General features: G+C 40.4%; 1 protein-coding gene across 4 annotated transcripts in view; it reads left to right on the forward strand.

Moving 5' to 3' along the window:
- The window catches only part of LCORL (ligand dependent nuclear receptor corepressor like), a 152,011-nt gene extending 140,370 nt beyond the window's left edge, over positions 1 to 11,641 (forward strand). Inside the window, exons 7-8 of one of the 4 annotated variants that reach the window (XM_044680116.1) lie at positions 9,239 to 9,259; positions 11,177 to 11,641. In XM_044680116.1, coding sequence (XP_044536051.1) covers positions 9,239 to 9,259; positions 11,177 to 11,360 — 205 coding nt within the window. In that variant the 3' untranslated portion in view covers positions 11,361 to 11,641. Of the gene's footprint in view, positions 1 to 8,715; positions 8,775 to 9,238; positions 9,260 to 11,176 lie in introns of all 4 variants that reach the window. The other 3 variants (XM_044680112.1, XM_044680115.1, XM_044680113.1) reach the window with 3 other exon arrangements.
- Positions 11,642 to 11,757: the final 116 nt, after the last annotated feature.

Here is an 11,757-nt window from a genome sequence, read left to right on the forward strand (position 1 = left end):
AATGTCTTAAGAACTTCTGGAACTAATCATCCTGAATATTTCCAAAGAATCAGTATTATTGCTAAGCAGCTAGATTTCCCCAAGCTCCCTTAGAAATATGAGAACTTATTCTTATCAGTTAAAAAAATTGCATGATTTACTTGGAAGGTTTTTTGTTTTGTTTTTTTTTTAAACCCTTGTACTTCGGTGTATTGTCTCATAGGTGGAAGAGTGGTAAGGGTGGGCAATGGGGGTCAAGTGACTTGCCCAGGGTCACACAGCTGGGAAGTGGCTGAGGCCAGATTTGAACCTAGGACCTCCTGTCTCTAGGCCTGACTCTCACTCCACTAAGCTACCCAGCTGCCCCCCTGAAAGGTTTTAATGAGTAAGCAAAACAGATGTGTATCAAATATTTGCACATGGAAATAATAACGTATTACTTGACTGAGTTTTTAAAAAAATCTTTTAAGTTATTTAATCTAGTATTTTATAAGGTAGCCTCTCTTCCCTCTCACATTATAGGATATTTGGTTATTACTTGTTTCATGGAATGTGTTAATTGGAATTTGGGAAATGCCATCTAAAAAGAAAGTATATATATACTTTTAGATGGCATTCCCCAAATTCCAATTAACAAATGTCACTTCCCCTATAGAGCAACAACCAAAACTAGTTAAAATTGAAACAAAAGTTTTTAGACTGAATCCTCAAGCTCTGGCACATTCTCTTTGGAATGTGCTTGTCTCTTACATGTATATACATTTAAAAATAAAATATGTGCTTCATTATTTCAGAGAACTATTTTTTATCCATTTGGGTGCATCTTCCACCAATTAAGCTTGACACCCCAGTACAACTTAGTAGATGTTCTTCAGGAGTTATTCTGGCTGAAAAATTCATCACTTTGTGGCCAACCTGATGTTAAGCTTCTCTGAACCAACTAAGTTCTTCCTTGAACAACAGATTGTTACTGAATCCCAAAACTCCAAGGTTTAACAGACCTGTGCTCTACTGGCAGGGCCTTTTAGAACTCAGCACCACTTAAGACACACTGAAGGCATTTGGGCATAACTGAATAAACATACTTAAATAAGGGAAGTGAAGGGAACAGCCATTTTTTAAGAGTCTACTATGTGCCAAATACTGTACCAAGTATTTTATGAATATATTATAATTATATGTACATAAATGGGTGGATACATTTAGTCTAAGGATCTCTATAATTTTTTTTCAGTGTGGGTACTTCCTCCACCAATGCAGACTGTAAAACCACTATGTCTTAGGGGATGGTTTTCTAAATTTCCTGTTGTCAAAAAAATCATTAAAAGTGGCCATGATGTTGATGAGTCTCTATAAACATAACTAGTCTGGTCCCTGAATAACAAACATACAGACTTGTCACTGACTCCTGCTGAAGCTTATGCAGTGCTTGTGCAATCAAAGGTATAGCTCTAAAGCACCTTGGGTCACTTGGATATCAAGGTGAAGAGTCAGGGTGTATATGTACACTTTTTCCACCTTTTAAGCATCAATTCTAAATCCAAATTTTGTGAACATGCTCTTGTCATAGAATATTTCTATTTTACAATTGTAAACTAGACCTATTTCACTTTATGAAGCATTTGTCATAATACTTGATCTAGGTTATATCATCTCCATTTTATAAATATTAGGAAGGAGCTCAAAAAACTCTTGGTTCTTAGAATATGGTTTCCCAAGTTTAGCAACAACCAAAACTAATTAGTTGCCCAAGATCATATGTAATAAATAGAGCCAGGTGGTCTAACCTCAAGTCCAAATCTCTGTACTATGCTACCTAGCTAAAAAGAAAAGGAAAGGCAGGGTGGGTATGGTAGAGATCTGGCCCTGGAACGAAAAAGATCCGAGTTCAAATGTTTTCTCTGACCTTTTCTTCTAACCTTTAATGCTCTGGGTCATTGATGGGCAAACTTTTTAAAGAGGGGGCCAAAGGAAAGGAAATGTTCATCTGTCAGTCTGTTTCTAAGGCAACTCTTTCGAAGTTTCATTGTGTTGTATACTACTCGTTGTATTCATCAGGTTAGACATAATGGGGTTTTTTTTGTTTTGTTTTTAAACCCTTAACTTCTGTGCATTGGCTCCTTGGTGGAAGATTGGTAAGGGTGGGCAATGGGGCTCAAGTGACTTGCCCAGGGTCACAGCTGGGAAGTATCTGAGGCCAGATTTGAACCTAGGACCTCCCGTCTCTAGGCCTGGCTCTCAATCCACTGAGCTACCCAGCTGTCCCCAGGTTAGGAATAATGTTGCATGACCAGATAGAACATTTCAGGGGGCCACATCTGGCCCACAAGCTGTAGTTTGCCCATCACTGCTCTAGGTAACTATCAAGGATATAGACCTGCACTGCAATAAGGAGTTTCATTATCCAAAGAATTCCTTATGCCAAAGAAATCACAAGCCTTAGCCTCTATCCCTACACTAAGAATTTCACATTTGCAGGACTTAGTAACAACTGAATTAAATCAGTGACCCTATGTATGATGAAACTGAATAACATTTTAATTTCTTTGATTTTTACTTTCACCAGAAACATAAACTTACATAGGATGACATGGATATTAGAACAATTTCTGAACTTTTTTTTAGTATGGACCCCTGTGGCAGTCTGGTGATACCTATGAACTCTTTCTCAGAATCATGTTTTCGAATGTATAAAATAAGATGAATAGGTTACAAATGAGACCAGTTATATTAAAATAATATACTATTTTTAAAAAGGGTAGGCATTGTATTTAAGAACCTTGTCTTAGAGCGCTGATAATGTATGGGGTCAAAATTGACTAAATTTACACCAATGGTGGAGAATAGAGTTTTAGCTTAATTTTTAAAATTCTGTGTCATATTCAGATGGAGTAGACCTTCGAAATAAAGATGTGGGTATAAGCAAATAAGTTGCTAATTATAATGACATTGAATACTGTAAATACTGTGTCATAAGCATATGCAAAGGATTTCTGATTTTGTCAATATAGGGAAATCCTGAACTGGGAACTTCCTACACTAATATAAATGCAACCTGACTTATGTGTCTTAAGGAGCTGCCTAAGGTGCATATAAAAGTTCACCAACATGCCCCGGGTCATATATCTATCGTCAGTCTGCATTTTTACTCAGATCTCCCTAATTTCAAGAAATGTTGCCCAAATATTTACTCAAAAATCATACTCAATGCTATTATTACAAATTCTGAATTACTCTATTTCAAACTACTAGTGACAGTTAAATACATATAATTTTCAACCAATAAAATGAAAATTAATTTACTTAAGTGAATGGCTTTAATTGAGTGGTTAATCCTGAAATACCTAGAAACAGTTACATCAAGACAGTGAAAACGCCTTGTTTAGTTAACCTAAAATCAAACTTTACCTTTTTACAATGTACCTACACAACTTGAAAACTTTTTTCTAACTCTGACTTTCTGTCCTAGAATCCATTCAGAGTGTATCATTGCCAAGGCAGAAGAGTAGTAAGGGCTACGCACCTGGGGCTAAGTGACTTGCCCAGTGTTGCACAGCTCCTATGTGTCAGAGGCCAGATTTGAGCCCATAACCACCCATCTCTAGGCCCAGCTCTCTCTCCACAAAGCTACATAGCTGCTCCTCACAACTTGAAAACTTTGCTCTCCCTACCCATTTCAATTAAAGTCCAGCAAAAGCATTGGAATAAATCTGATAAAGGCAAATTGTGCTTTACACAGCAGCATGATACAAGTGGTAATTGAATTGAGTACCATACATTCAGCCAGAAGTAAAAGAGCTTCATTTATTTATGGAGCTTCTACATGAAGACTAATTTGTAGATAGATATATGCCATCCAAACTCAGTGAATTCCAGTAATTGTGCATCTATCCAGGAGTTCCCATGGCCATTCTCTATGTAGGCAATTGGTAATTAATTTTTAAATTGCCAGAAATAATTTCCTTTCTAATTCACAGTTTAAATTTTAACTGCTTTTTAGAACCAATAAGAAAATTTGGGAACATTATGATAATTTCATCAGGCCTAATAGGAGCCTTAGTACTTTTATCAAGTAAAATATTCTTATTTAGCAATTCAGGCAGCTGTAATGTGAAAAAACAGCATATTCTTGTCATGGATTTAAAATCAAGTTTCTAACATCCTTTTATTTTGTTCTTTGATGGTATATAATATACATATCTGTATGCATACAGATGTGTCTTCATATATAGACTATTATAAAACTCAATAAACTTCCTTTCTGCAGCCAAATTAAACACTGATCATTATTGATCTTTTCCTGGAGTCTATTGGAGGATTGTACCCTGGCCTTCCAAAGATGTGTCACACTTTCCAAATATCTCATATTCCAACACAGAAAATGTGCTTTTATCTCAGTAAATATGGGAAGACATTTCTTCTTGTCTCCAGGATCTCATAGAAAACCTTCTGTCATCATCTTCATCAGCATTTCATGTTGTGACCCTTTTCTACTCCTCTTGTCTATATTTCACTCCGCTGTGGCCACCATCCTGTTGTAGTGGGTTCCGTGCTGTCCTTACACACAATATTCTTCTCTTTTCCTTATCTTTGTCTTTGCTGCCCTCTGTGACAGTGATAATTTCCACTCTCCCCTCCTCTTGGCTTTCATCAAGATTTAGCTCCAATGCCACCTTTGGTAGGAGTCTTTTCCAATTTCTTCTTCTACTTGAGACTTTCCCTACAAGGTTACCTTTCTCCTACACTGGAAGTGCCTGTTTGCTTCCCTGTTATCTTCCCCACTAGCGAGTAAACTCCCTCCCATGGAAGGGACTGTTTTGTCTTTGTACCCCTAAGCTGAGCACTGTTCCTAGCACTGGGTTCTAGTTCTGACTCTGACAGGAATATCTGTGAAACCTTGGGAAAATCGCTTAATTTCGCAGTGCCCCGGGCAACCAAGACTCCATTATAAATGAATTGCCATTCTGCATAGTTGGAGAGTGCAACATCCACGAATGAAATCATAGGTTTACTGGGGAAAATACTGTATTCTGCTTTATATTTTATGAAATGCTTCATCTTTCTCTTGACAATAGTTGTGTATGATAGATAGGGCAACTCTTGTTACCGATAAACTGGTTCAGAAAGTTTTTGAGGCTGATCCAAAGTCACAGGTCACTAAGTGGGAGAAGTAGGACTAGACCAAGGCTGCTTCTGTCCCATATAACTTCCACTGTCAAGGAGACAAATAGAATAGCATGCAATCCCTTTATTCAGAGTGCTAGTTGGAAATAAATCTGTTAGCATTTAACATAATTATGATTCATTTTTGGCATAAATAGAAGTGCTGGGAGAATCAGTTATTAGGAAAGCTTCTGAAAAAGAGAAGAAAATCTGGGTTTTGATGGATAAGTAGAGCTTGGAGGAGGAAAGGAAAGGACATTTCAGGTAAAGGGACTGGTGTTCAGTCAAGTCTGACTGTTCATGAGTTTCATGATGGCCATCAGACACTGTGTTTGGTCTATGTAAGAGGCAGTTAGAATTGTAGGACTGGAGGTTAGGAGAAAGGTTAGGGCCAGACCTGTAGAACTGAGTCACCTGCATAGATCAGACACTTGAAAGAATGGCAGCTGATGAAATCACCAAGTGAATTAGAGAAGAGGACCTAGAACAAAACTTTGAAGACCTCCCAGGGTTATTGAGCCTCATGTGGATGAAGATCCTTCAAAGGAGACCAAGGAGTGGTCAGACCAGAGGAGACTGAGTAGAGAGTGATGCCATGAAAACAGAATTGGGAAATAAGTAGAAGGGCTCCTAAGAGGCCATCCAGTCTAATCCATACTTTTACGGATGATGAAACAGAGTCCCCAAGGGCTTGAAAATTGTCCACGGTCACAAAATGATGGAATGGGCAACTGAACCCCAGGCTCCTTTCCACCCTTCGATGCTGCCCCGACAATAAAAGGAGTATCTTAGAAACTTAGGATCCAGAAGTGCCCCACCTTAGAAACACTGCCTGGTCCAATCAATATGCGAAGCAAGACATCCCACTACAACACTTAGCCTTTGCAGTCTAGGAGTCAAGCCTTGAATTCCTTCTCCCTTACAACCTTCAAGTCTAATCACTTGCCAGGTCTCGTCCAGTTCTACCTCTGTGATGTCATGAGCATCCTTGTCTCTCACACAGCCACCATCCCAGGTCAGATCCTCCTCACTTCTCACCTGGACTATGAAGATATCTTTGTTTGGTCTTTAGGCTCTCTTCCTGCATGGCTGTCAGACACAGGTTTGCCATGAGCCCCTCTTTCCTGCTCAAGAGCCTCTAGGCACTCCCTCTTGCCTCTAAGATAACATACAAATTTCTCTGCTTTCATGGTTTGGCTTCAACTCTCCTTTCCAAGCCTGTTGCACAGTACCCTCTTTCATATACTTTATGTTCCAACCAAACTAAACTGTTTGCTGTTCCACACATGACAGTACATCTCCTATCTCCATGCTTTTTGTAGATATAGGATCTCTCCCATCCCTCCTCACATTTACCTATAGAATACCTACCTACCTTTCTTCCAAGCTCAACTCAAATACTACCTGCTGCAGTTTCGGGGGTTTATTGTGAACTTAAAAAAAAATGGGGAGAAGACAGTGGGGTAGCTCAGTGGATTGACAGCCAGGCCTAGAGACAAATCTGTTCTCAGACACTTCCTGGCTATGGGACCCTAAGCAAGTCTCTTAACCCCCATTGCCTACCCTTACCACTCTTCTGCCTTGGAACCAATATACAGTAAGGTAAGGGTCTTTTAAAAAATAATTTAAAAATTTTTGATAAGTATTTCAATATAATTGGCCTCCTTTGAAATCTTTTTTTTTTTTTTTTTTTTGTATTTAAAAATGTTTTTCCAGGGGGCAGCTGGGTAGCTCAGTGAATTGAGAGCCAGGCCTAGAGGTCCTGGGTTCAAATCTGGCCTCAGATACTTCTCAGCTGTGTGACCCTGGGCAGGTCACTTAACCCCCATTGTCTAGCCCTTACCACTTTTTTGCCTTGGAACCCAAACACAGTATTGATTCTAAGATGGAAGGTAAGGGTTTTTAAAAAAGCTCAACTTAAGTGTCACTGGTAACATGTCTCCTTTCCTGCTTCCTCTCCTCCCACATAGCCTTGTATTTATTTTTATTTTGTATGTAATTTATGTAAACTTACTTTACCATATACTTATGTTTACTTGTCTCTATAGAATATAAATTGTTAGGGGAGGGGCTGTTCATTTTATTTATTCTGTCTTTGTATCATCAGTGCCTGCCACCTTGACTAAAATCAACAAACTTTTTATGTGATGAATTTTGTGATGGCCACACTTCCCCTGTCTTGTGCTTGAGAGCTATGAAAGTTTATGCATTTATTGCTGTTAAATTTCTTCCCCGTAGATTACAGCTAATTGAGATTGTTTTGGCTGGCCTTTCCAGCTTTGTGCTATATACAAGTCCAATAAGTATCTCTACCCAAATCTCTAAATGTTACGCACAAATCACTGAGCCACTTCACAGGAGACGTTAAACCCCTAATGACTTCCCCTTAAGTACAATTGTTTAGTTAGGGCCTGATCTGCTGAATTATACTGCTGTTAAGCTCACATAGCTTCATCTTTTATGCAAAAACAGTAGAGACTTTATCAAAATCTAGGTAAATTGAATCTAGAGCCTTCACCAGATACAGTAGTCAAGCAGCCCTATCAGTAAAGAACAGAAGGTTCATTGGGCACAACCTTTTCTTAACAAGGTGATAATGACTTTTTTTTTAAATAAGTGTACTTTTCTAGATATTCACTAACCAGGCAGCTTGGGATACAGGGGATAGAATGATGTGCTTGGAGTCAGTTAATCCTGAGTTCAAATCCAGCTTCAGACACTTACAACCTGAGGGTAACATATAACTTCTCTTAACTTTATTTTCCTTCTATAAAATGAGGGAGTTACTCTTGATAACCCTGAAGGTTATTTCCTGCTCCAAATCTGCAATATCTGCAACAGAAGGTTCCAGAATTTTGCAAGGTATTAAAGTCAATCTAAGATTTCATTATCTTCCCCCACAAAAAAAAAAATTGGGTACCATTTATTCTTTTTCAGTTCTGTTCTCTGTGATCTTCCCCAAATAATAACTTCGCAGACACATTTATCAGTTCTTCAATGGCCTAGGATATAGTTTATCTGGACTTAGTGACTTAAAATCATTAAAGGCTTCTGGGTATTACTTGAGAAAGCTGTTTTCCTACCTCCTTACTTAAGCTATCAATTCATTGTTTTAGTTCTTTCCTTTCATCCAAGAATCATTTTCTTTGAGAAGACAGAAGCAAAATGGCAATTGTGTAGCTCTGCTTTCTCTGTTATCTGATACTATTCCATCCTCTCTTTGATCTTTTTTTCCACTAAAACTTTTGAAAAATGATTTTGTGGTCTTTAGCATCCCTGCTTAGCCTCAGTTCATTCTAAGCATTAGTGCTCATGACACTATTCTTAGAACAGATCATGTTTTTTATATTTGTCCTCTACCATTTGTCCCTTCATAGTCAAGAAGTGCTTAGCTGCCCTGATTGGGGCAGAAATCTCCAGACCGCTTAAGGAATGAAATGCCCCATGAATACAGTACCATGCCTCTGTGTCAGGCTTGCGCCCTTTTAAAACTTATCATCTATATATCTTCTTTCTGTGCAGATGGTTTGTAATATGCATCAATAAAATTACCATTTCTGTTTCTACCTCCAGTCTTTCCCCAGTGTTCACCACCTTGAGGAATTCACTCTCTGGGTTGTGGACTTCCACACGTGAGTAGGTTTTGTCAATGGAATTCCATTCTGTCTCCTCCCCCTTTGGTCTATCTTATTCTTTCTGAATAAAATATACCTTCCCAGGATTATATTTCAGCCCTGAATTTCCTTCAACTCCATTTCAATTGTTGCCTTTTAAGTAAAATATGCCTACTTGTATCTCTAGTTCACTTTCCTTGTTACTCAGGATTTGTTTTCTTTAATATTGATGTTCAATATTGATGACAGGTTTTTATTGCTGGATCCAATCTTGAATTATGTCTTGTGCAATTTTATGGTTGTCTTTCTTGTTATTTTTTTCTACATTACAGTGTCCCATTTTGTGTGATCTCACTTTATAGCCACCAAAAGACATCTTTTTCCACATTCCCTTTCAGTTTAAAGTCCTTTGGATCAGATTGCAAGCTCCAGACATAAATGGGTTTACCAGCCCTTAAGTGTATTCTCTCCATAGCTAGGAGTCTCTCATTCTTATATCTTAAGTCACAGTCTGGAAATAGTTGGTCATACCTGAAGTAAATTTTGGCATAATCATAATCTAGTGAAAACTGTCAGAATGTTATGAGAGCACTTGTTAAATAAACACTTAGCATGCCACTGTGCTAAGTGCAGAGGATACAAATAGAAGCTGGCAAGCCTTTCCCTGTCCCCAGGTAGCTTCTGTTCTAATGAGGCAAGGTCAATATAGAGGAGAAGGGGGGGGGGGGCACCATAGGGTATAGATGGCCAGAAAGTGGCAGAAAGCCTTGATTCTGGGCAAGAGAAGAGGAAAGTTCAAGGCATTTAACTTCTGTTTGCCTCAGTTCCTTAACTAAAAAATGGGGATAATAAAGGCAACTCTCTCAAGATTATTATAAGGATCAAATAATGTGATTTGTAAGAAGCACTCAGGGTGGTGCCTGGCATACAGTAGGCACTAGCTAAATGCTTATTCCCTCCCTTCCCTCCTCCTGTATCGAGGGCCCCTTCTCCCAGGATGCGAGGTGGGAGGGAGGTGCAGGCTAAAGCTGAGGGAACCTGTGGGGAGGTGGGAGCGAAATTTAAAGCGCGGCAGGATTGACAAAAGCGAGCAGTACAGGTCTTGGGGACCCTCGCTGAAGAAAAGATAGCTTGGTTAACCGGCGTCATTGGCCACCTCCACGTTCTCCACATTCCTAAACTTGGTCATCAGATGATCGTCGCCAGAAAATTCAAAACCCTCTTCATGGCAGCGACCAAGATCTTCAGACCTGAGTCTGATTTTACCGTCAGTACACCGCAGACCGCCCCCTCACCTTTATCCAGCTCAGGGGCCACGGCTTGGGGGCAGAAACCCGGAAATGCCCCAGACCAGAGGATGCCTGGGGCGGACGCTCTGTTCTATCACCCCGCAGCTGTGGGCACGTGGCCATGACCATTCTGGAGCGCTGAGCATTGTGGGTGAGGCCGCCCTCCCCTCGCCTAACCGGAAGAAAGCCAGGTCCCAGCTTTGTGTGACCCGCAGATCTGGGTTAAAGGGTTTTCTTTCTAACGTGAAAATAGCAAAGTGGAAGGAATACTGGATTGAGCTTCAGCCCTACCACCCGAAGGTGCCACTTACGGCAGGTCATCTGACGCCTGTCAGCTCCAAGCCGTGATGGGCACATAGTGCCCCATTGTTGTGGTCGCCGGGCTGCCCAGGCCGGCTCTGGCATCCCTTCGGTTAGGCGCAGGGTTCTGCTACCTGGAGCCCTCCCCATGGCTCCCCCTCAGTCTGTGCCCAGTGTAGGTAGTCGTCCCGCCTCCACCTCCCCTGGCCCCTGCCTGGGCGCTAACCCCCTCCCACCCCCACACACACACAAGTTCCGTCGTCCACCACGCCAGAAGCCGCTTCCTGCCTTCCTTGGGAACAGAATAAAGGCAGATAGAGGCCAGCACTTCTCCGTTGGTCTTTCAAAGGCCGCCTTCCCGGACCTCACCCACCTCCATCCAGACATCCAGGCTCCCACCTTCTAGAGGGCGCCGGAGCTGCTGCTTCCTCTCGTCTGCCTCAGAGAAGCCTCTGGAATTGCTGCCCCTGGCCGGGCCATTTGGTGTCTTTTGTATGCTCTTTGCGTTTCGGGCCCTCAAGCTCCCCATTATCCGCTCCCAGATAGAATGTGAGCTCCCAGAGAGCAGATTTACAGTTTTTATGTATTCCTCTCCCCACCCTGCGCCTGATACTGGGTAGACAGTCACAGAATCAAAATTCCTTCAGTTCAACAAAACATCTGGCCCCAGAAAAATAAATGCCATTTTAGGAGGATAATGTTTCCATTTTTACTAAGTCTGCACTAGATTGGTTAAGAAAAAGAGCCAAATAACCAGTTTCTGTCCAGAAAGTTGATTTGCTTGCCTTGAAATGAAAATAAAACTAAATTGCATTACATTTTTTCTTCCAGCGTGCTACAAATGAAAACTGATGAGAATCAGGGTTTGTCTGACATGAACACAGCAAGTAGTCCTTTGAAGCCCATTAAGATGTGCCTTAATCAGCCCATTGAGTGGAATCTAAGTCTCCCTGCCGCACCTGGGGCCAGCTGGCCAGCTCCGAACCACGAGCTCCCCAGTGAAGAGAAGAACTAGGCCGCAGAAGCATTCTTGCACTATCCCCTTTTGTACATCAACATTATTTCTGCCCAATGATAAGCATTTCTTGTTCTTGAGATATTTCCAATCTTGTGATTTGTCTTTATATTAAATCACTAGCATTATTCATTTGATTTACTCTTTGTATATTTTTCTATGTTTTGCACCTGACCATCGTGGAATTTTGCAGTACAAATGGAACTTGATGTTTCTCTTTTAATAGTATTTTGTGACTTTTGTATGTCTTTTTGAGTTTAAATATATGATTTTGTCTCTGTTTTGTTTTGTGCACAAAGTTTTAATATATAATGTAATATGTGACTTGGAGAGCAAATATTTTAAAGGTTTGTGCTGATGACCTAATCCATACATGATTTTGTAGCAGTTGGATGCC

The sequence above is a fragment of the Gracilinanus agilis genome, chromosome 6 (genome assembly GCF_016433145.1).
Source record: "Gracilinanus agilis isolate LMUSP501 chromosome 6, AgileGrace, whole genome shotgun sequence".
In the NCBI taxonomy this organism is placed as follows: Eukaryota; Metazoa; Chordata; class Mammalia; order Didelphimorphia; family Didelphidae; genus Gracilinanus; species Gracilinanus agilis.